The 21,976-nt window shown below is 51.6% G+C and overlaps 2 protein-coding genes across 4 annotated transcripts; one reads left to right on the top strand and one right to left on the bottom strand.

The window, feature by feature from the left end:
• Positions 1-3: 3 nt before the first annotated feature.
• POLDIP2 (DNA polymerase delta interacting protein 2) lies at positions 4-10,969 on the top strand. 2 transcript variants are annotated; one of them, XM_016932191.4, is made up of 12 exons: positions 63-309; positions 1,718-1,799; positions 3,004-3,101; positions 3,798-3,894; positions 4,273-4,348; positions 4,570-4,677; positions 5,790-5,926; positions 6,814-6,840; positions 7,043-7,168; positions 8,150-8,280; positions 8,442-8,521; positions 9,373-10,421. In XM_016932191.4, exons 1-12 carry the CDS (start codon positions 149-151, stop codon positions 9,636-9,638), a joined length of 1,389 nt encoding a protein of 462 aa, XP_016787680.1. In that variant the 5' UTR covers positions 63-148; the 3' UTR covers positions 9,639-10,421. The 2 variants fall into 2 exon arrangements, with proteins under 2 accessions (XP_016787681.1, XP_016787680.1); XM_016932192.4 differs by lacking the exon at positions 8,150-8,280 and having other exon boundaries at positions 4-309; positions 9,373-10,969.
• Positions 10,593-21,890, bottom strand: TNFAIP1 (TNF alpha induced protein 1). Of its 2 annotated transcripts, none has more exons than XM_001147285.7 (7): positions 21,755-21,890; positions 17,894-18,212; positions 17,142-17,311; positions 16,296-16,385; positions 16,166-16,218; positions 15,179-15,374; positions 10,593-13,256 (listed from the first exon to the last, which is right to left on the bottom strand). In XM_001147285.7, exons 2-7 carry the CDS (start codon positions 18,096-18,098, stop codon positions 13,020-13,022), a joined length of 951 nt encoding a protein of 316 aa, XP_001147285.2. In that variant the 5' UTR covers positions 18,099-18,212; positions 21,755-21,890; the 3' UTR covers positions 10,593-13,019. The 2 variants fall into 2 exon arrangements, with proteins under 2 accessions (XP_001147285.2, XP_054526935.1); XM_054670960.2 differs by having other exon boundaries at positions 15,057-15,374.
• Between the last annotated feature and the right edge of the window lie 86 nt (positions 21,891-21,976).

Here is a 21,976-nt window from a genome sequence, read left to right on the forward strand (position 1 = left end):
CACCGGAAGTTGCTCTGAGCTCCGGGGTGGCACCAGGCGGGCCAAGAGGGCCGGGACGCCGCGCGGGGCAGTGTGGGACGGGGGCGGAACGCCGCCCGGCCGCGGGTCGGGCTCTGTGTCAGCAGCCGGGCGGGCGCTCGGGCGGGACATGGCAGCCTGTGCAGCCCGGCGGGCCCTGGCCGTGGGCAGCCGCTGGTGGTCCCGGTCGCTGACTGGGGCCCGGTGGCCAAGGCCGCTCTGTGCGGCGGCTGGAGCTGGAGCCTTTTCGCCAGCGGCGACCACGACGACGCGGAGGCACCTCTCGTCCCGGTGAGGGACGGAGCCAGGGGGCGCGAGGACTGGGCCTGGAACCCAAAGAGCGTGTTCCTAGCCAGTGCGGAGGCCAGGGGCCCGGGCCTGCTGAGGGTGACTGGAGTTTGACCCGGGAGAGGGTCCCGAGCAGGGAGCCGACCTGCGCTGTCTGGGACATGTGCCAGGAGCAGGGAAGCCAGCGCGGCCCAGAGCCCTGGTTGTACAGGGCTGGCCCTGAGGGGGAACAGGTTACCCTCCCCAAGTGAATCCTACTTCCCCGGCTGGGGTCCCCAGCACCGATGTCAGAGGGAAGCTTTTTAATTCAGCCCTAGGGCATTGGCTTGAACCCTCAGCCTTTGGATTTGGTCAAGGTCTGCCTCAGAAAGATGCTAGAGGTGGGAAACGAGACTCTTGGGTGTGGACCCTCGTAGGCCCCAGGTTTCCAAGTGACTTTGGGGAGATCGATTTTCTATCTGTGACTTGGGGAAGGGGGTTTGAGGCCATGGGGATGGTGTGGAAACTGTTTCCACGGATGGGACAGGCGGATCAAATGGGCTGGTGGATCAGTGGGAGGAAGCATAAAGTTCACATCTTCAAAACAGTAAAAACAGCCTTTATTTGAAGGGCCCCTAGAAAGAGCAGCCCTGTTCAGAGTGGCGACTGACATTTTAGTGGCTGATATTAGACACTGAACATTGGGGAGAGATGATAGCTATTTGCAATTTAAGACCCCTGTGAGAATATGAACAAAAACGGTATTGAGAGAGTGATGTGCCGTAGGAAATCTAGAGATGTTTAAGCTTTTCAAGGGCAATGTAAGGGCTACAGGTTAGAGGGGGAGATGGATATGGAATTATAATACAGGACAAATATTTTTTGAGCACCTCTTGTACACTAGGCTCTGAGGGGGCAGTACCAGCTAATCAGACTCAGGCATTGCTCCCAGGGAATTTACAGTATTTAATAAAGATAAGACATGGACACAACTGAAATGTAAAGGGAGCAGGATATTGTTTGATGACTTGTGATATAGAAAATGTAAGAAAAGAAGAAAAAAAGATATTCCCCTTCTAAAAAAATTGAAAAAGTGAGCAAGACAGTTAAAGTGCTGTGGGAGGTCAGGAGGGTGGGTTAGGGAAGAAACAAGGGCAGGGGTACATTTGAGCAGTGTGAGGGCATGATATGAAGAATGCCCAGTGAAGAGAGAAGACAGTAATATGGGAGCGGTCACATCTAACACTGGGAGACTGTGGAGGTTTTCACCAAGGAGGAGGAAAGCCTTTCCTGCTCCAGCTGGTCCCACTACCCCAAACCCTTCTCTGCTGTCATCGCCCTGGCCCCTCAGTATCCTAGGAGCTTTTTCTTATGGATAACTACCATTACCTTCTCAGCTTTTCTGTTGCTTGTTCTTTTCCTTCCTACTCAGAAACCGACCAGAGGGCAAAGTGTTGGAGACAGTTGGTGTGTTTGAGGTGCCAAAACAGAATGGAAAATATGAGACCGGGCAGGTGAGTATTGGGCTGGGTCACCTTTCATTTTCATAGAGTGCTCTGCTTCTGAAAAAAGTCAGATTAGGTCACAGGCCTGCATGGTATGGTGTTCCATTCATTCCACCTTGATGTTTGGTGCCATTCCAGAATCAAATTTGTATTCATTTTTAATTTTATTTATTTATTTATTTTTTGTGAGACGGAGTTTCAGTCTTGTTGCCCAGGCTGGAGTGCAATGGCATGGTCTCGGCTCACCGCAAGCTCCACCTCCTGGGTTCAAGCGATTCTCCTGCCTCAGCCTCCCTAGTAGCTGGGATTACAAGCATGCGCCACCACACTTGGCTAATTTTGTACTTTTAGTGGAGACGCGGTTTCTCCATGTTGGTCAGGCTGGTTTCGAGCTCCCGACCTCAGGTGATCCACCTGCCTTGGCCTCCCAAAGTCCTGGGATTACTGGCGTGAGCCACCGCACCCAGCCCAGAATCAAATTTTTATAGATAGGGTTTCTGTTCTCCTGGATTTGAATGCACTTAATGTGTCAGTGGGTTCTCTTTCCAAGTTAATGTGGACAGGGATGGTGTGGACTATAGTGAGGTTTAGCCAAGTTGCTGAAGATTTCTCTAACATAGTGGATGGTGGGAAGTCGTGGAGGGAGCTTTCAGAAAAGTATACCTTTGATGCTTTGCCGTAATAAAATTGACTTCAGTGTGGTAAACTCTGGATGTGTGGTTCTTTTTCTATATCAGCTTTGTTCTGGGTCCACTGGGATAGATTTAGGCCCTTCTAGGATATTGTAGGTAAGGAAGACTTTTTGTTTGTTCAACATTTTATTTTTCTGTGTGCCTACAATGGACTAGGCATTGTGCGTGCATTAGGGTTAAATCAGAAAGCAAAGTAGACATGATTCCTGCCATTGTGGAGTTTCTAGTCTAGAAAAGAACGATTTGCAAATGGCCAATAGCTGTACATTGTGCTAAGTGGAAGGGAGGTCAGGGAAGGCTTCCTGGAGGCCTAAGCTTTTACCTAAAGGATGAGTAGAGTCAGCCAGGTAAAGAAGAAATAAGAGTGTTCCAGCATTGGTCTGGTTGATCACAGACTTCAAGGGAAGAGGTAGCAAGACCTTGTGCTGGAGTTGCCTCCACCTGTGTTGCTTTGTGGTCTGGGGCCCACCTGGATGGATTTGCTGGACTGCAGACTCACTGAGGCCCCTCTTTCCTTCCAGCTTTTCCTTCATAGCATTTTTGGCTACCGAGGTGTCGTCCTGTTTCCCTGGCAGGCCAGACTGTATGACCGGGATGTGGCTTCTGCAGCTCCAGAAAAGTAAGTTTCCCTGTGGTTGTGCCTCACAGTATCCTCAGGAGGAGATGGCAGACATATGTAATTGGGGTACTAGGGGTGAAGACAGCGTCCTCCTAGGCCTTGGAAACATCCCCAGAGTACTTCTCTGGGACTAAGACCCATGGAGACAAAAGTGCTGAGTGCCAGGGATAGTCTAAGTCAGAGAGTCCCTTTAGGCCTCCCCAGAATGCTTTCCTAAGCCATTCCTAATTTTCATTATGAGTATCCCAGAGGGCATTTGGGGGACAAGTCTTCTTGATTTCTTGATGTTCAGCTTGAGTCTTTCCCTCAATCTCACATCATCCCTAGAATACATTAAAACAGAAAAGGTTCAGCCCCATTAAGTGATCACAGACAGTCCCTGGGATATAAGAAGACAAGAGTACTCTGGGCCCTGGGGATTGAGGTGGCAATTTGATTTTCTCAACATGGCCCCCTTCTTTTAAGAGGTATCCACACGGTCAGATGATGGCTCCATACCATGGTCTTCCATGCTCTATTATTTGCCCCAACTGAGGAGCAGCTGAGCTGAGGTGCTGCAGAGCAGGTGTCCAGCTGGTGCTAAAGCCCCTTTAGATCAGAGACCAGCCTGTTTAGGTGAGGAGGAGTAGGGAGCTGAGTCAGCCACAGCTTCCATTTCTCCTGGGGTGATCTTGGCCTCCTTCTCCCACCCCATAGAGCAGAGAACCCTGCTGGCCATGGCTCCAAGGAGGTGAAAGGCAAAACTCACACTTACTATCAGGTGCTGATTGATGCTCGTGACTGCCCACATATAGTAAGTAAGCAAGATGGCTGGGCTTGGGGGTCCTCTCCATGGAAAGTCCTGCATCCCAATGGGGACAAAGGGAGGGAAGGGGGTCAAACAGAGCCCAGGTCAGTCTTGGTCCCCAAGGCCTTGGACTGCACAGTGGCCAACAAAGCCCTGATTCACGTCTTTTTTTTTTTTTTTGATATGGAGTCTCAGTCTGTCGCCAGGCTGGAGTGCAGTGGTGAGATCTCAGCTCACTGCAACCTCTGCCTCCCGGGTTCAAGTGATTCTCCTGCCTCAGCCACCCGAGTAGCTGGGATTACAGGCATCTGCCACCACACCAGGCTAATTTTTGTACTTTTTAGCAGAGACATGGTTTCACCACTGATTCACTTCTTGCCTTAGTCTCAGAGATCTCAGACAGAAGCTGTGACCTTCTTGGCTAACCATGATGACAGTCGGGCCCTCTATGCCATCCCAGGTGAGTAGTTAGCATTTGAATGGTGCCCATCAAGAAGGAGTCTGGTGTGTCTCAGGGAGAGGATTCTGATGTCCTGTCATCCACTGGGAGGGATTATGATGCTGAGAGGTATGATATCAGGGTTATCCCATACTGGAACAAGGCCAGTTAATGTTTCTTCTCAACCCCATCTCTCTCCTCTTCTGTGAGTTTCACCACTGTCTTTTGCATCTCTGTGCCAGGCTTGGACTATGTCAGCCATGAAGACATCCTCCCCTACACCTCCACTGATCAGGTTCCCATCCAACATGAACTCTTTGAAAGATTTCTTCTGTATGACCAGACAAAAGGTAATCTCTCTCAAGAAGGGGAGGTGGAATGGGAGGGCCTTTTCATCAAAGAATATCATAGAAATAATTCCAGGGCCGGGCACGGTGGCTCACGCCTGTAATCCCAGCACTTTGGGAGGCCCAGGCAGGTGGATCATCTGAGGTCAGGAGTTCAAGACTGGCCTGGCCAACCTGGTGAAACCCTGTCTCTACTAAAAATACAAAAATTAGCTGGGCGTGGTGGTGGGCGCCTGTAATCCCAGCTACCTGGGAGGCTGAGGCAGGAGAATCACTTGAACCCAGGAGAGCGGAGGTTGCAGTGAGCCGAGATCGCACCATTGCATTCCAGCCTGGGCAACAGAGCGAGACTCCATCTCGGGGGGAAAAAAAAAAAGGCCCGGGTGCTGTGGCTCACGCCTATAACTCCAGCACTTTGGGAGGCTGACACGGGCAGATCACTAGGTCAAGAGATCAAGACCATCGTGGCCAATGTGGTGAAACCCTGTCTCTACTAAAAATATAAAAATTAGCTGGGTGTGGTGGCGTGCACCTGTAGTCTCAGCTACTTGGGAGGCTGAGGCTGAAGAATTGCTTGAACCCGGGAGGCAGAGGTTGTAGTGAGCTGAGATCATGCCACCGCACTCCATCCCGGCGACAGATCAAGACTCCGTCTCCAAAAAAAAAAAAAAAAAAAAGGAAATAATTCCAACGCTCTATTTCCACAACCCTTTTCAACCTCCTGTTAGAGCTGTCATGCCTCATAGGTGTCATACCTGACAGATGACAGATGGCAGTTATTTCCTTACAGATATGGAAACTGAGGATCAGGGATGATGACAAGGGACTCAAGGTTGCTAGTAGCAGAGTGAGGGCTGAAAACCAGGGCTCTTAACTGCCAGTCCGATTGTTTTCCCGTTGTATCACACTAGCTCCTCAGGGCTTATTCTTGGTAGCAGTCCTGTGCCTTCTTCCAGCCTGTACTTTTGCTTCATGTATGAGCACCTTGTTTGCCTGGGCCACCACTAGGGAGGGTTTTCTAGGAGGGGCAATAGCACTGGACTGTTGTGTGATTGGACTAGATACAATTGTATCCACAACACACAATTGGACTAACCAATTGTATCTTGCCCCAGCACCCCCTTTTGTGGCTCGGGAGACGCTAAGGGCCTGGCAAGAGAAGAATCACCCCTGGCTGGAGCTCTCCGATGTTCATCGGGAAACAACTGAGAACATACGTGTCACTGTCATCCCCTTCTACATGGGCATGAGGGTATGTGGCCAGCCTGGACCCCTTCTAGCAGGGGTAGGCCCCAAGGTGTATGGTGTCCTTAAGGTGACTGCCGGGGGAAGGGAGTCTAAATATAAACCATGTCCCTGTGGTTCTGCTCCCAAGTGGTGGCATGTGTTGGGTGGGGTTGAGTAGCCTCTAGACAGTGGCTGACACCAAGACCTAGAGCGGGCAGGAAAACTCATAGGTCCCAGGAAGGAATCCTTTATCCTGTCTCTTCCCTCTTGCTCAAAGGGAGCCATGTTTATGAAGAATATACACATAATTATTTAAAGCAGTGTAGGCATAACACTTTTTACACATTATAGACACTTACACATCGCCTGGCTGTAAGCATGTGCAGTGGTAGGGGCCGACCAACTCCACAGACAGAAGCTATAGGTCAGAAAAGTATGTATAGTCAGTGCATGCTTGGATACAAATATAAATGAAACACCGTCCCTGTCTTCCAGGACCTTATAGTAGTGGAGGAGGCCAACTTAAAGTATTATAGCAAGGGATAGTAATGGGAGACAGGAGGAGGACAGGGGCCCAGGGCAGCAAGGATAGGGGGCAGGGCTGGTGAGGAGGGCAGTGAAAAAGGTAAGAGCCCTGTAACTGATTTCTGTTGGCATCCAGCTCTGTTGGCATCCAGCTCTGTTGGTGATCTTGAAGGGGTGAGGAGTGGGCAGGCCAGGAGTGGATACAGGGATGTTGCCTCCCTGTGGGTGTGTAGGCCATGGTTCAGCTATCACCCTTATCCCACAGATACTCTCAGCTTGGTCTGTCTGCAACCTTCCTGGAATACATCAACTGCACTGGAGAGATGTTGATTGGAACACACTTGGTCTTGCCCTGTGGGACTTAAATTCTTTTTGTTTTCCCCCTAGGAAGCCCAGAATTCCCACGTGTACTGGGTGAGTGTCACTGTCTGGGAGAAGGGGAGCTTGTGGGGTGTGCCTGGGGGTCAGGGTGGAGGTGGGGGAGCCCACCTTCTGACGGGAGCGGAACCTGTGCAGTGCATGTGTCAGCTTTGTTGACTTTTGCTTTGCACAGAATTCTGAGGAGGGTTACCCCAATTTTATTTTTTTTAAACTCTCTCTCCCACACCCACCTCAGTGGCGCTACTGTATCCGTTTGGAGAACCTTGACAGTGATGTGGTACAGCTCCGGGAGCGGCACTGGAGGATATTCAGTCTCTCTGGCACCTTGGAGACAGTGCGAGGCCGAGGGGTAGTGGGCAGGGTGAGCATCCTTGGTCTAGTAATTCTGGTCCTGTGTGGCAAGCCTGGGGGCTTAGCGCATGGCTTCCTTCTCCTTTGTTGTTATAGACAGAGGCTCACTTTGTGAATACATTGTGTTGTTTTGGGTTAGAAATCTTAAAACAACCACATGAGATATGTTTCTTGAAACCCATTTCATAGATGAAAAGAGTGAGACTGAGAAGTTAAATAACCAGCCCATGGTCCCATAGCTAGTAGTGGCAGGGCCTCAATTTAAACCCAAGTGAGTCTGAAGTCAAAATTTGTGTAGTTTTTAAAACTGGTATAGTGTCTTTTAAAAACCAAAATTTGAATGTCGTTAGGTGGGGCACGCACCCCCACCAATCCCTGTGGTCTTGCCTCTTTGCCCCTTTACATGTTTACATCCTCTGCTGGTCCTTGAAGAGATCTGATTTCATAATCCCTGCCTACCCAACCCTGTCTCCTGAGAAATAAAGTCACAAGCAGTACTGGTGTCAGGGGCCACATTCAACAAGCATTTATCAAAGTCAGCGGGGACTGGGGAGGCAGTTGGGCAAGTGAATAAGAACAAGGCTTTGGATTTAGGTAGTCACTTCAAATTCCAGCTGAGTTATATATTAGCATAACTTTCGGCAAGTTATTTAACCAAAATCTTAGTTCCTTACTCCTAAAATGTGGATCACACCAGTTATCTTATGATCATTAGGAGAATTAAAGCAGCAGAAGTTTGCAGAGTACCTGCCGTGGTCCCCGTAGCATGTGTGAATGGACACTGGAGGGGATATCTCCACAGGAGGTCCTTTGTTTTTAGAGACAGGGTCTCGCTGTGTCACCCAGGCTGGAGTGCAGTGGTGCGACCATAGTTTACTTTTCTGGGCTCAAGCAATCCTCCGCCTCAGCTTTCTGAGTAGCAGGACTACAGGCACACACCACTATAACTGGTTAATTTAAATTTTTTTTTTTTTTTTTTTTTTTTGTGGAGATGGGGTCTCACTGTGTTCCCCGGGCTGCAGAGGAGGTCCTTTGCCCAGTGCCTTCGGACATTCAGTCTGAGATTATCTTTCCCAGAGCCAGCATAAAAGGCCCAGGCCAAATGGCCATCTATGGGAGGAGGTACTGGCAGGAAGTGTATCATGCTATGGGAGTGCCTGCTGTGGTGGTGGCTGGGTAGGGGACATCCAGTCTTGATGAACTGGCAGTCAGCATGTAACCCTGGGGTGCAGGAAACATGTCCCTGGGGCTTGGCCTGACCCATTTTGCCTAAACCTTTACAGGAACCGGTGTTATCCAAGGAGCAGCCTGCGTTCCAGTATAGCAGCCACGTCTCGCTGCAGGCTTCCAGTGGGCACATGTGGTGAGTGAGTGTGCACAGCAGTAGGGGCCACCCAGCTCCACAAACAGAAGCTGTAGGTCAGAAAAGTGAGAGCATAGAGCTTGCCATTAACTCTGGGCCAAGTTACATTCTTAGAGGGAGCATTATCTGCTATATTGTTGTGTGGGACTTGTCTGATTTTCTATTACTGCCTGTTTCCCAGTACCCTGTGATTTGTGGACTGAGGACTTAGGCTAAAGAGGTCTGGTGATTTGATGCTGCAGAATTGCTTGTATAGTTGGGTTTTTTCCCTTGGTGTTTCACTCCTTAACCTGAAAATGCAGTTGGCTAGCTTATGCAGTATGTATCTAAAGGCCAGAATCTGGACAGCTGTGTTTTCCTTTTTTCTTTTGTGAGATGGAGTTTCACTTATTGCCCAGGCTGGAGTGCAATGGCACAATCTTGGCTCACTGCAACCTCCGCCTCCCAGGTTCAAGCCATTCTCTTGCCTCAGCCTCCCGAGTAGCTGGGATTACAGGCATGCGCCACCACGCCCGGCTAATTTTGTATTTTTAGTGGAGACGGGGTTTCTCCATGTTGGTCAGGCTGGTCTCAAACTCCCGACCTCAGGTGACCTCAGGTGATCTGCTGGCATCAGCCTCCCAAAATGCTGGGATTACAGGCGTGAGCCACTGCAGCTGTGTTTTTCTTTTCATGGATAACCATGAGGGGCTCTTGGGTCTCTGGACCAGTCATCCTGTCATGAGCTAGAGATAGAAGAGAGCTCAGGCTCACATGTCCTCTGTGGCTGGCAGCTGAGGGCATGGGGCCATCCAGATCCTTAGGAGGCCTCAGCCCTGGCTCCTTCTAAACCAGCTTCTTTCTGACTGTAGGGGCACGTTCCGCTTTGAAAGACCTGATGGCTCCCACTTTGATGTTCGGATTCCTCCCTTCTCCCTGGAAAGCAATAAAGATGAGAAGACACCACCCTCAGGCCTTCACTGGTAGGCCAGCTGAGGCCCCAAGTGCCCAGGCTTGGTCACCGGGAAGAACAACTCTCATCCCACAATTGCTGCAGAACTCTTCTCTCCCCATCATGGGCCACAGTGGGTCTCTTAATTTGATTGTGGGGTTCTTTTTGTGGGGAGGGGTGGTATAACTTTTCTTCAGAAGACCCATGTGGGACACCTCCAAGGCTGGCCTCCTCATAAGCCCTGCCTACACCATGTTCCAGTAAACCTCTCCACCAAGGAACTGTGTTCAGCTGCCACAGGCCTGGAGGAGTTTCCTGGCCTGTCACGTGAGGTTTGATCAGTAAACCAGTGCACACTTGGCCACCCTTGCCATTTCTGCTCCCAGAGTCTCAGGCTCCCCTTCTGACCCAGTGTGCGCCCTTGACTGCTTTCTTTGCTGCCCTTCCAGGGAGCTGCCCCCCTGGTAGGGCATGTGCCTGTTTCCCTCTCAGTCTGGAGGCTGGCTGGACATCTCCTAGGGTCACTGTGCCTCTCAGCTAGTTGGCGGGGGTGCTGGACTGGACTCTTGTTCACTTTACCTTCTGCCAAATGCAGACAGGGAGGCCAGTGTCAGGGTCGGAGTGGCCTGGCTCTTAGCACTGACCGACCATTGCCATTTCTGGCCTCGCTAGGCCCAGGAGAGGAGGGAGGCAAGCCAGTCGGGTTTCCTGAGCAATGGGTGTGCCAGCCCTCAGCATGACTCTGCCAAGCATCCAGACCACAAATGCAGGAATTTGGCTGAGGAGCAGCTTTAGGTATGGATGATGACTAAGTCAAGCTACTTCCTGAGCTTCTCTCAGATTTCCAAGAGCCAGAGATGAATTGTGCTGCATCTTGCCCCAATTCTTAGGATTTCTTTTCCTCCGCCACTGCAGTGATTGTTAGAGGTAGTTTTCTTGAATTAATATTAAATCACAGTTCCAGCCCTTGTTACTCTTGTCCTTAGTCCTCCAGGGGGAGCTGGGGTTGCAGGGCAACAGTACAGTCGCGCTTACGACCTAGCTAGAACACAAGGTCAGATGATAAACAGAAGCACAGGAACTCAGCCCATGGCCGCAAGCTGGCCAAGGCCTGCTCACTGTAAACATGGCTCTGTACCATTGAGTTTAACACAATTTTATTAGAAATTAGTGTTTGCTTCCATCACTTATGCTGAGCAACCAAATATTACAGTTATGTGATAAAGGAAAAATTCTTTCCTGCCCAGGACCTGCGCCATCCTTTAGGCCGACCTTGGTCACATACCAAATTCAATAAAACCCAATACTGGCCTGTGTTGTTAACAGCAGGCTGCCAGGTTTCTCAGAAACTGACAAGAAAATCTGACCTTCATCCATACTTTGTTTACTTACCCCTGGGCTGCTTGGAGTTGAAAAATGCACACAGCCAAGAGTTGCTTTCTGAATAGGGCTGGAAACTTTCAAAGAAAACCCCCAAACTTTTAAGTCACAAAGTCTGATTAAAGAAGCTAAGATCATGTCAGTGAGTTCAATGTTAGTATTTTCCTTAAGACCAAGGAGAGATTTTCAGTCAGAGAAGATAAATGCCCAGTCCCAGACTACTGTGCTTTCTCGGCAAAAAAGACTGAGACACTGAGGACGTGAATGTCAAAGTAGTAAGCAGGGACTAAAGGGGATGGGGAGGTCAAAAGGCAAGCATCACAACACCTCAGTGGGGAGCTGGGAATTTGAGTGTTAAAGGACCTCAAGAGGGCAGCTGAGAAAATAGGCCAGTGGTCTCAGGCTGACGCATTCCAGTCTCTGTGGGAAAGCCATAAAGCCAAAGCCTGAATTTGGCCAAAGAAGTGGATTTGTCTTTATCTTGTTACCTCAATGAGGGCTGGAAGAACTAGTAGCTGATCACCAAGGTACCTGACCTGAGAGTCTTAGTGCTGTTTATACATTCAAGACTGTGACTAACATAAAATGCCTAATTAGAAAGTCATATTTCCCCTGTCCCGCCGTCATGTCACTTCAGGTCCTTGTGTCTAACCCTGGGTCTGGCATTTGCCCATAGGCTCTGTGGCATCAGCTATCATAAGACTAGTCAAGAGAGATGAACTTGATAACCTGTGTTCTCTCCAAAGAGCAGAAAGTGGGTACTATACGTGGCTACGTTGCTTTGTTAGGCTCGCAGAACAGTCCCTCCCTGACAGCATTCCTTTGGAAAATAATTCAGATAAGCTGAATTCTGGTTTGGCCAAGCCAAACAAAAAGGAATGAAAACCAAAGCCCTAAAGAGGAACTCACCTCCTGGCTAGTGCTTGGCATCTCCATGGCTGAGTTACCCAACAAGGAGTGAAGGCCTTCAGGGTGCTTCGGTTGCTCCTGTCATCCTGCGCTCAGAGACACCACTGGGCAGAACCGCCATCCCAGCCAGGACCAACCAAGAGCATAGATGGTGTGGGCAGGGAGTAGATGTGTGGCCAAGCATGTGCCACCTCTGCAGGGGCTGCTGGGAGCACTGGGCTCTGAGTTTGCTGTCCTCAGCTGATGGGCATGCCAGCCAACACCATGCAGTGCCCACGGGCTCCACGGTCTTCCTGCCGTGGCTTATGTTTCTGGCCCCTGTGACAGCTCTTTGGCTTTACCGTATGTGAGGACAGCATGGCTGGAAGCCAAGGGTACTCAAGAGAATCACAAAGAGCAGTCGTGCTAGACCTAGGAGTCAGTGATGTGACTCTATGATGGGGGGGTAAAATGTCCTTTCTCACAGGCACCCTGTGAGGACTGCCGGTCCCAGCTTAGCCATCCTTCCCTCCTCGGTGCACTCTGAGCTGCTGGCCAGGCTGGCAAAGCCAGAGCTGCTCTGTCGGATGTTTTTTTTTATTGCTTCCTCTTTATCCCCTCCCTCAGATTGATTCTGCAGGGAAGTGGGGATTAGGGTAGAAAGACATGGGTCAAGGAGATTATCAACCTCCTGAATAACAGTACAAAGTGCTTTAAAGAAACAGATCCCACAGGCATGGAGAAGGGCCAAGGGTTCTGTCATATGTAGGGTCTTGGCACCCTGGAGGGCAAAAGAAATGCTCAGTTTCCTCATTACTAGATTTAGAATTATTCATTTCCTAGATTATTTTTTAAAAACCAAACTTATCAAGCCTGTGCTTAAACACCTTAAGAAAAAAGATGTCCCACTTTCTGCACCAGGGCCTCTACAGCACCAGGAACTGCCTTTCCCCCAGCTGAGGCCTAAGGGGCAGTAGCCCTTCTGCACAGGGCCTAGGGGAAGGTTCTCAGCAGGAGGTGGGTCAGTCCATATGCCCCAGGGAGCAGAAGCAGCTCCGTCGGGCAGGAAGGGTGATGGTGAGCAGATAGGACAGGACGCAGTCTCCAGAAGTGCTCAGGGGCAAGGCAGGGGAATGTGGTCCCTCCTCTGCCCAGACCCTCTGACCTCTGAGCAGGGCCTGTCATGCCTCTGGGTGCTAGAGCAGAGACCCAGGCAGCAGCAGCATGGGGTGGCCAATGGGGCGGGTTCCACAGGATGGGAGATAGGGCCTCCCGTGCCCTGACTCCCTGAGGGTCTGGTCAGTCGCGATGGGTAGACTGGTGGCCGAGCTGCCGGTCATCGTAAGTGCTGTAGCGCTTGACGTGGATGCGGCGGACACGGTCCCGCAGTTCAAAGGTCTCCTCATCTTCACTGGGGGAAGCCTGGCTGCGGCTACGGCTTGTGGCCTCCAACAAGGAGTTGTCGGGGACGCGGGGAGTCTCATAGAGTAGGACGTTGAGTGTCTCCTCATAGATTCGGGCCTCTGGGAATTCCACCTGGGGTTAGGGAGGAAGAAGGTGGAGCAAGGTTTCATCTTCAAGAGGAAGCCATGTGTCAGAGCGGCTGGCCCTGAGGCTCCATAAGGCCTCCGCTACCTCTCATAAAACAGGTGGCGGTCCATCTCCAGGGAAAGCCAGCCTCCCTCCGAAGGCGGGGTGAGGGGATGTACTCTACAGACATGAGGACAGGGAAGACCAACATCCTCCACACCCCTGCCCCAGCCTGAGACCAAGGGACTAGTGGGCATAGAGGGTGGGCCAGAGCTGGGTCCCAACACAGCTCTACCACTTGCTAGCTGTGGAGCCTTGGGCTGAACCCTTCTGGGCTGCAGCTCCCATATGTACAAAAGGTTGGTTCAGCTCAACCCCTGAGAGTTGCTGTCAACATTACAGGAAAGATGTGATTGCTTAGCAGAAGATTGGCACACAGCAAACCACCAAGCAGAGGCATACACAGAGCAGCTGCTATGCTGAGTGGTTTTGCTGCCTTTCTCTGCCTGCCCGACGCAGTGTGTCACCGGCATGACCTGCCTGGAGGAAGGAGAAAGGGAAGGCAGTCAAGCACCTGAATTCTAGCCAGACCTGCTCTGTTGGACTGAGCTTCTGTTCACTCATCTGTCACATGGGGAGAGTGGCTCTAGCCCTGCGTGTCTCACAGGCATGTTGTGAGGGGTCACACGAGTTCATGAAAGACAACACACTTAAGAAGATGCCAGGTGCTGCTGCCACTTGCGTCGCAGCATCACCAGCCACTAGAGACCTGCCCCTGAACCCTTTCACCACCGATAGGGTCAGGAACCACCTGTCGCCCTCCCTCCCACCCCTACACCAAAAACCGCAGAAGGAAGTAGGGCCACCTGTAAGTTGGCCTTCCCCAAACCCTCTGCAGATCTCCCAGCTGGAGGCACTTGGAGTAGTTTGGGGGTCGACAAGTTGCTTGGCAAGTCTGGCTACTTTGAGCTCTTCACACCCACATGGCCCTTCCTGGATGACCTGCCATCCACCCCAGCGTATCATCTCCAGGACCTGCACTCACAGGAGGCAGCTACTCTCTGGGGTAACTGACTGCAGCCTGGGGGAGAGGGGCCAGCTGAGTTTGTGATGACTGTCACCTATCAAATGCCTCCTGTGTACCTGGCACTAAGTTGATTAGCCAGAAACCCCCAGCTGGTTGGGGCCAGTAAGGAGATTTTATTTTATTATTATTAAAAGTGTTTGGAAGTGGAATCTTACTATTTTGCTTAGGCTGGCCTCAAACTCCTGGGCTCAAGGGATCTTCCCACAGCAGCCTCCTGAGTACTTGGGACTACAGGCATGTGCCACGATGCCTGGCTAATTTTTCTATTTTTCGTAAAGACGGGGTTTCACCATGTTGTCCAGGGTGGTCTTGAACTCCTGGGCTCAAGTGCTGTGCCCGCCTCTGTCCCTGGCTCAGACAGGAGATCTGAACAGCATTCTAACACGAAAGCCCAAGCTGTTTCTACACCACACTGCTGCTCCAAAGAGTTGTATCATTTTCATATCTCGTTAAATTCATACTATCACCCCCATGTCTGCAAATGAGGAACCTGAGGCCCAGATGGCTTAAGTGGCTTATCCAAAGTCAGAAAACTGGCAAGTGGTGTGAGCCAGCATTCAAACCTGAATTGGGCCAACTTCAAAGACCCAGTCCTTCCCACTGTACTAGGCAACTTCCTGGTGGTCAACGGCCCCTGCCCTGCGCTGTCAGGAACAAAGCGGTTCCCGTCCATTCCCCACACCCCTTGTTCTGGCTTTGTCCTTGCCCAGCACCATTACCGTGTTTGGAAAAAAGAGCCAAGTCCATGCCCCTTTTGCTCCGTGCTGGTCACAGCCCGACCACGTCCCCCGCACAGTGGGTGTGTGTCCTCCCCTACCCAGGCAGGGGCAATCCCCCACACCTTGGTCTGCTTCTTCTCCGTGGCATACACGATGGAGGTACAGCACACCTCTGCCAGCTTACGGCCCTGGCCATAAAAGGACCAGCAGCAGATCTCGTCACCAATGACATCCTTGATGAAGAGCACGCGGCCGTTGAAGCGCAGGGAGAGCTTGTCAAACAGCTCGATGTTTTTCAGCAGGTGGTCGTCAGAGTTGCTGAAAAAACCATGAGAGCCAAGCGGCCTGGGAATGAGGTTCCAGTCCAAGGGAGGGTGCTAGACAAGTGGGGCCCTCCCCTCCCTCCCTTCCCCCATCCTGTCCTGCCGAAATGAAAGCAAGATGCCAGGGGGCCAGGAGAGAAGGGATCATAGGGTATCCTCTGGGTTGGGGGGCCTGTGAGGAAAAGGAACTCAGTTGGTTTTAAGTCAAAGTAGGGACAGCTGAGGACGGAGGTCTCCCCTCACTAACCCTGGAAGGAAGGAGACAAGGCTGCTATTTCAGTGGGAGGCATTCCTTCCCTTACTGTGGGGGTGACAGTGGCAATATGCCTGGCCACAGGGAATCATAGGGAGGGTTTGGGACTCTGAACCTGCAGCCACCTGTGTCTACCTAACTGTGGCCTATGGAGAGGACATGGCCTGGAGGGTGTGGGGAGGGAATCGGCCCAGTGTGAACTGCACAGGCTGGCTTGGGGGACTCCCAGCTCACTGGCCTCCTAGCATCCCCTCCACCCGGTAGGATGACACGTGTGAAAACACCTGCCATGCTGCCTTCGTGATACACGTTGAGGGCGCATTTCACCTTCAATCATTTATATCCCAGCCAGGGCACCCTGCTGAGTTCCAAAGGCCTCTGTCCCAATTTCCCTTCTACTTTCTGTTTTTCCCCAACTTAGCACAGCCAGTTCCAAGACCCAGGCCCAGACCCACACCGACCGTGCTGGGAGTACAGGCAGTATTCCTTGGGTCTGCTGCCCAGTGTCTGTTCAGCCCTGTGACGCACCCTACCTGGTGTAGGAATACTTGTTGTTGCTTCTGTTGTACAGCAGCTTCACCACGGGCTGTGAAGGAGTTCAGAGTGAGGGGCCAGGCCAGGGGACTGGCATCCCCGGCCCGCACCCCTCAGAGGTCCTGGTACCTTGGTGGAGGATTCGATGAGCCGCTCCTCCTCCTTTAGGGATGTGATGATGGGGATGTTGCACACAGGCTGGTAGGAGTCCTTCTTGTCCTGTGCGACACAGAACAGAGAACCCTCTTTAGGATCTTCTGCTTCCCAGGCTTATCGAGGTACCTCTGGAGCCCCTCTGCCATGGCCACCCGCTGCTTGGTGAGGAAGTGTCAGATACAGATCATGAGGCCCCTGACAATAGAAACTGCCAGCTGGAAAGCAGACCCCCAGTTAGAAAACCCAAGATCCAGGCCGGGTGCGGTAGCTCACACCTGCAATCCCAGCACTTTGGGAGGCTGAGGCAGGCAGATCACTTGAGCCCAGCAGTTCGAGACTAGCCTGGAAAACATGGTGAAACCTCATCTCTACAAAAAATACAAAGATTAGCTGGGTGCCATGGCGCATGCCTGTATTCCCAGCTACTCTGAAGGCCAAATCACGAGAATCACTTGAACCCAGGAGGCAGAAGTTGCAGTGAGCTGACATCGCACCACGGCACTCCAGCCTGGGTGACAGGAGTGAAACCCTGTCTCAAAAAACAAAAACAAAAACAGAAACAAAAACAAAAACAGAAAAACCCCCTAAAATCCGGGTAGCAAAGCACAGAAACCAGAAGCAGGGCCTACTCACGCTGCCAAGTGTGAACACCTGGCTGCCAGGTTGGTGGGCCTGGGTGGCATCTCACTTGTCTCATTAGGTTTGCACTCATCAACCACGCCTCCCACACAACCTGCCAGGAACCAGAGTCCTCCATCCCACAAGAAGGGGGCAACTCCTGACCTCATCTGCCCGCCCTGCTCTGCCCCACCCATGTACCTGCAGGGCACTCTGGCACATATTCACCAGCCCCTGGATGAGGTAATACTTTGCTTCAGCCATCAATTCCTTGATTTCTTGCCGGTTCTGAGGGAGGGTGATGGTGTCATCTCGGAGGTAATTCAAAATGGTGCCAAAGTGCTTTCCACAACGGTCTATGAGGATCCAGCCTAGGGGTGCAGAAGGCCCTACAGGGTTAGTTTGCCGCCAGGTACCTCCGAGGCAGGCAAAGGCCACCTGACAAGCTGGCGGCAGGTGGCAGGGAAGGGGGTCCACGAGCACAAAGCCCTTACGCAGGGTGACAGAGGCGGGGATGGAGGTTCTAGCACTCAGGCCCATGGCTGCTCTTCACCCTTCCTCTCTGAAACCCAGAACTGGCACACCCCACGGGGGATACAGCCCTCCAGGCTATAGAAGCCACAGGGGCCTAGGCTCAGGGCACCAGGCCCAGCCCAACACAGAAACCACCAGCCACTGCCGGCCTTCTGCCGGCTGCCCAGTCTTAAGGTGACGGCTCCTATGAGAATCTTGTCCTATTTAAACATTTTAAAAGTATGGCTCTTCTTCCTGGAAAATGCATAAACACAGCATTCCATATACAATTTCACAGAATTCTGAAGCTCTACTAGGGACTCCAGGTGAAGACACCCTACATAAGGTGAAGAGGAAGAGTGACTGAATTCTAGATCTGGTCATTTCCTTGGGAACTCCTCCTGCCCTCCCCACCCCGAGCAGCAGCCCCAGTGCCTCACCTTCTTTGTCGGTCAGCACCTCCATGCGCCCACTGAACATGGCCTTGAGCATGGTGTCGTGGCGGGTCAGGGCCCGCACAGTGGTGTAGTACAGAGAGCCGCCCACGTTGAGCTGGACATACTTGTTGCCCAACCCTCCTCCCTTGAGGCCACTGAGCTTGGGCTTGGCCCCTGAGGCTGGGCACAGGCAGGTGTCCCCCGACATCTCCCGCTGCAGGTAGATCACCACACGGCAGGAGGTAGGCTTGGAAGGCTCCGCCGTGGTGGAAAGGGTCACGAGTGAGTGGCCAGTGGAGGCCAGAGCCTCATACTCTCAGTGCTGTACATGGGAGAGGGAAGAGAAGACACGAACCAGCTGAGAGAGCCCAGGAGGAGACAATAGCAGAAACACAACCGTACTCATTCTCTCCCTGACAAGCCCAAGCACTGCTCCCTGGCAGAGGCTAAGTCCCTGCCATTTTGCTTTCTTTTTTTTTCTTAGAGACAGGGTCTCACTCTGTCACCCAGGCTGGAGTGCAGTGGTGCCATCTCGGCTCACTGCAGCCTTTGCCTCCCAGGCTCAAGTGATCCTCCCACCTCAGCCTCCTGAGTAGCTGGGACCACAGGTGCACACCACCACACCCAGCTATTTTTTTTTTTTTTTTTTTTTGGTAGAGACAGGGTTTTACCATGCTGCCCAGGCTGGTCTCGAATTCCTGAGCGCAGGCGATCCGCCCACCTCAGTCTCCCAAAGTGCTGGGATTATAAGCATGAATCACCGCGTCTGGCCTCCCTGCCATTTTTACTATAGCAGGAACCAGGGCTGGAGGCAGTCTCCCAGACTCCTGCCCTGGTCACCTCATCAGCCTCCCTGAGACTCAGCTCCACTCAGGGCAGCGAGGAAGACAAGCAAACCCATGGAACCAGTTAGAGAGGGCCAGAGGAACAGATCACCCTAGAGATCTACCAGTCAGATTCCAGTTACTTTCTTGTCAAGGTTCCCAGGATCCCAGACTTCCAACCAAACCTACTGGGAATCCAGCCAGTCTAGGAGTTTCCCAGGAGCCAGAGGGACAGGATGCACTTCCTTTCTAAAGATTCCAGCCTCAAGAGCAGCCTGTGCCAGTGTTTATTTTGAGCACCACCGAGAGTCTGGCTTCAGGAAGGAAAGTAAAAGCAGCTTCAGGAGAGAAAGCAGTAAGCCAGGGTCGGGGGTGCTGGCCAGTGTTCTTGGTGCAGGTTACCTGGGCTTCGGCTGGGGCTTCCTGACCTTCCCCTTTCTTGGCACCAGCCTTGTCCCAAGTTCCTGAAATTGTCACCATTTTTCAGGGAAGAACAGCTATAGGATGGCTGTTTTCCTTTCTTTTTCCTGAGAGGGAGCCCAGCCCTACTCTCCTCTTCCCTCCCAATAAGAATGGGAGAAGAAAGGACTAGAAAAGATCAGAGGATAAATCTAAAAACAATGAGGTGAGATGTGTGCTGCCACCTGCCTGTACTCCTGGCTACTCAGTAGGCCGAGGTGGGAGGATCTCTTGAGCCCAGGAGTCAAGACCAGCCTTGGCAACATAGCAAGACCCCATCTCTTGGCATTTAATATGTACTAGCTCATTTAACTCATTCAGCAATTAAACTACTGAGTGCCTACTATGTTAAGCAGTAGGGAACAATGAAAAAATATTGTCTTTGCCTTCAAACAGTTCAAAGAAGCATCATAACAGGAATTTTCAAAAAGAGAGAAAGCTAGCATTTATTGTACCCCTACGTGCCAGGCATTGGGTACTCAGAAGAGAACACATATAGAAAGTCATGTCCACATGGAGCTTACATTCTAGTGGAAGGAAACAGACTATCAACAAGGACTTAAATAAATAAGCAGATAATTCCAGAACCTGATAAATGCAATAAAGATAATAAAACAGTGATATGAGAGTGATTAGGGAGAGGCACTAATTTAGACAGAGGGACAGGAAAAGCATCTTTGGGATGGTGACATTTCAGCTGAGGTTTGAAGAGAGCATTGTAGACAGATGGAAGAGTAAGTGCAAAGTTCCTGTTAGAAACAAGTTTTAGGGGGCGGGTGTGGTGGCTCACACCTGTAATCCTAGCACTTTAGGAGGCCGAAGTGGGTGGACTGCTTGAGCCCAGGAGTTCAAGACCAGTCTGGGCAACATAGTGAGAGTTTGTTTCTACAAATAAAAAAAAATTAGCCAGATATGGTGGCTCATGCCTGTGGTCCCAGCTGCTCGGGAGGCTGAGGTGGGATGACTGCTTGAGCCTGGGAAAGTCAGCCTGGGTGACATAGGGAAATCTCATCTCAACAACGACAAAATTAAAACAAGTTTGAGGATCAGAAATACGGTCATAATGGCTGGTGCACAGACAGTAGGGGGAAGTTGGTTTGATGTCAAGTCAGGGAAGGCAGGCGTTAGATGATAACAAAGGTGGATTTCATACTAATTGCTATATAGTATATGAATCAATTGGAGGGTTGCAAGCAGGGGAGTGATATGATCTGACTTGCTTGTAGTGTATTTTGAAAAGATAACTTGCTGCTGGGTAGAGAATGAATTGTAAAGGTGCAAGAGAGAAAGTGGGAAGACCAGAGGAAGCAGTAGTCTAGGCAAGAAGAGATGATGGCAGCCTGGACCACATTGGTAATAATGGAGACAGAAAAAAAGTGGAATGATTTCACCGAATGCTCATCACATGCAGGAGTTTACAGTTGCTCATCCCTTGTAAGTGCAACCCAGAAGCAGGGCACTGGTTTCCCAAGTTTACCGCTGTGTTCCCCTAATGGTGCTCAGCACAATGCCGTGCACATTTTAAGTATTTAACATACGTCAGTTTGTTAGACTGAAATTGTCCCTGAAAAGATTTAGGTAAGTCCCTGGGAAGAATGTCCAAGGAAGTGGACAGCCAGCGTGGGTGCTGTGTGAAGCAGTGAATTCCTTTGGCGGCTTGTCTGGGAGACTCTTTCATTCGCCACAGGGGTTGGGTATGGGAGGTGAGCCCTCACCAGGAGGTTGCCAATGACTAAGAAACACTAGAATGGTATGAGATCACCTTCCCTTTTCCCGCCCACCTCAAAGGAATAAATCCACCTCTCTAACAGGTATTAGCAAGTTCCCTATGTATTTTGTGTCTAGTCCTAGTTTTCCCAGGATCAGAGAAAGCACACATACATGTTCTGCCAATGCAAAGGAGCTCAAAGGATAGGCCTGCCAAGAGAGGTCGGCGGATCCAGAGCTAATCTATTCCTTTCCTACAAAGCAATTGCTTTGAGCCCCTGGATGACGTCAATCACATTCCGCCCAGACCAATGGGTTCCAGGAATTCTGTGGCAGGTGACGCCCCAGAAAGTAATTCCAGTGAGAATGAAGTTTCCACTGATAGCCACAGTGCTCTTCCTTCCGCACTTTGTGTGTGGATATTTGGGGATGCCCGGGGCTAAGGGCGGATCCGTGGCTCACGCAACGAAGCTAATGGGAACCCAAGCACAACAAAGGGCAAACAGCCGCGGAGGTGGAAAGAGGAGGGGTCTAAAAGGAAGAAGGACCCAGAAATCCGTCAGACACGGAGGACGGCGGGAGGAAAGCTGAGGGCTAGAGTGGCGGATCTAGCAGAAACCCTAGGTGTAAAGGTTAAGCGTCACCCAAAAAGTCCTGGGAAATGTGGCCGGTGTGGGCTCTTCTCTAGCCCGGACCACTCCTCACTACCGAGAAACCCACACCGGTTCTCACGCCCACCCTCCGTGGGAGATCGGAGCTCTCCATCTCCCCTACGCCGCCCGCGCCTTTTCCCCCAGGACCTGGCCGGGCTCGCTCTACTCCAGCAAGGGCCGTCCATCCCTTCCCCGAGGGCATCGGCGGGCCCGGCTCTCACCGTCCCCGGGGGCGCCTCTCCTCTCAGCTGGGTGGCCAGCGGACTCCGAGCCGCCCCTAGCCTGCAGCCGCCTGCCCCTCAGCAGTCCCAAGCTGTGAGCTCACATCCTGCGCTCGTCGACTCCGCCCGGAGTGCTGCCCAGCCCAGCCGGCTGGGGAGCCTGAGACTACAAGTCCCTGCATGCATAGCGCTCTATCCGGGAAAGGGTGGAGGCGGAATCCC

This window comes from Pan troglodytes, chromosome 19, assembly GCF_028858775.2.
Source record: "Pan troglodytes isolate AG18354 chromosome 19, NHGRI_mPanTro3-v2.0_pri, whole genome shotgun sequence".
Classification (NCBI taxonomy): Eukaryota; Metazoa; Chordata; class Mammalia; order Primates; family Hominidae; genus Pan; species Pan troglodytes.

Excerpts from the sequence above, each read along its gene's own strand:
- POLDIP2 (XM_016932191.4), top strand. The coding sequence starts at position 149 with ATGGCAGCCTGTGCAGCCCGGCGGGCCCTGGCCGTGGGCAGCCGCTGG. Across the intron at positions 4,349-4,569 it reads GGCCCTCTATGCCATCCCAG|GCTTGGACTATGTCAGCCAT; the intron begins GTGAGTAGTTAG and ends TCTCTGTGCCAG. Across the intron at positions 7,169-8,149 it reads GCCGAGGGGTAGTGGGCAGG|ATGGGGTCTCACTGTGTTCC; the intron begins GTGAGCATCCTT and ends TTTTTTGTGGAG.
- TNFAIP1 (XM_054670960.2), bottom strand. The coding sequence starts at position 18,098 with ATGTCGGGGGACACCTGCCTGTGCCCAGCCTCAGGGGCCAAGCCCAAG. Across the intron at positions 17,312-17,893 it reads GGTGCTGACCGACAAAGAAG|GCTGGATCCTCATAGACCGT; the intron begins GTGAGGCACTGG and ends CTGCACCCCTAG. Across the intron at positions 16,386-17,141 it reads TGTGCCAGAGTGCCCTGCAG|GACAAGAAGGACTCCTACCA; the intron begins GTACATGGGTGG and ends TGTGTCGCACAG.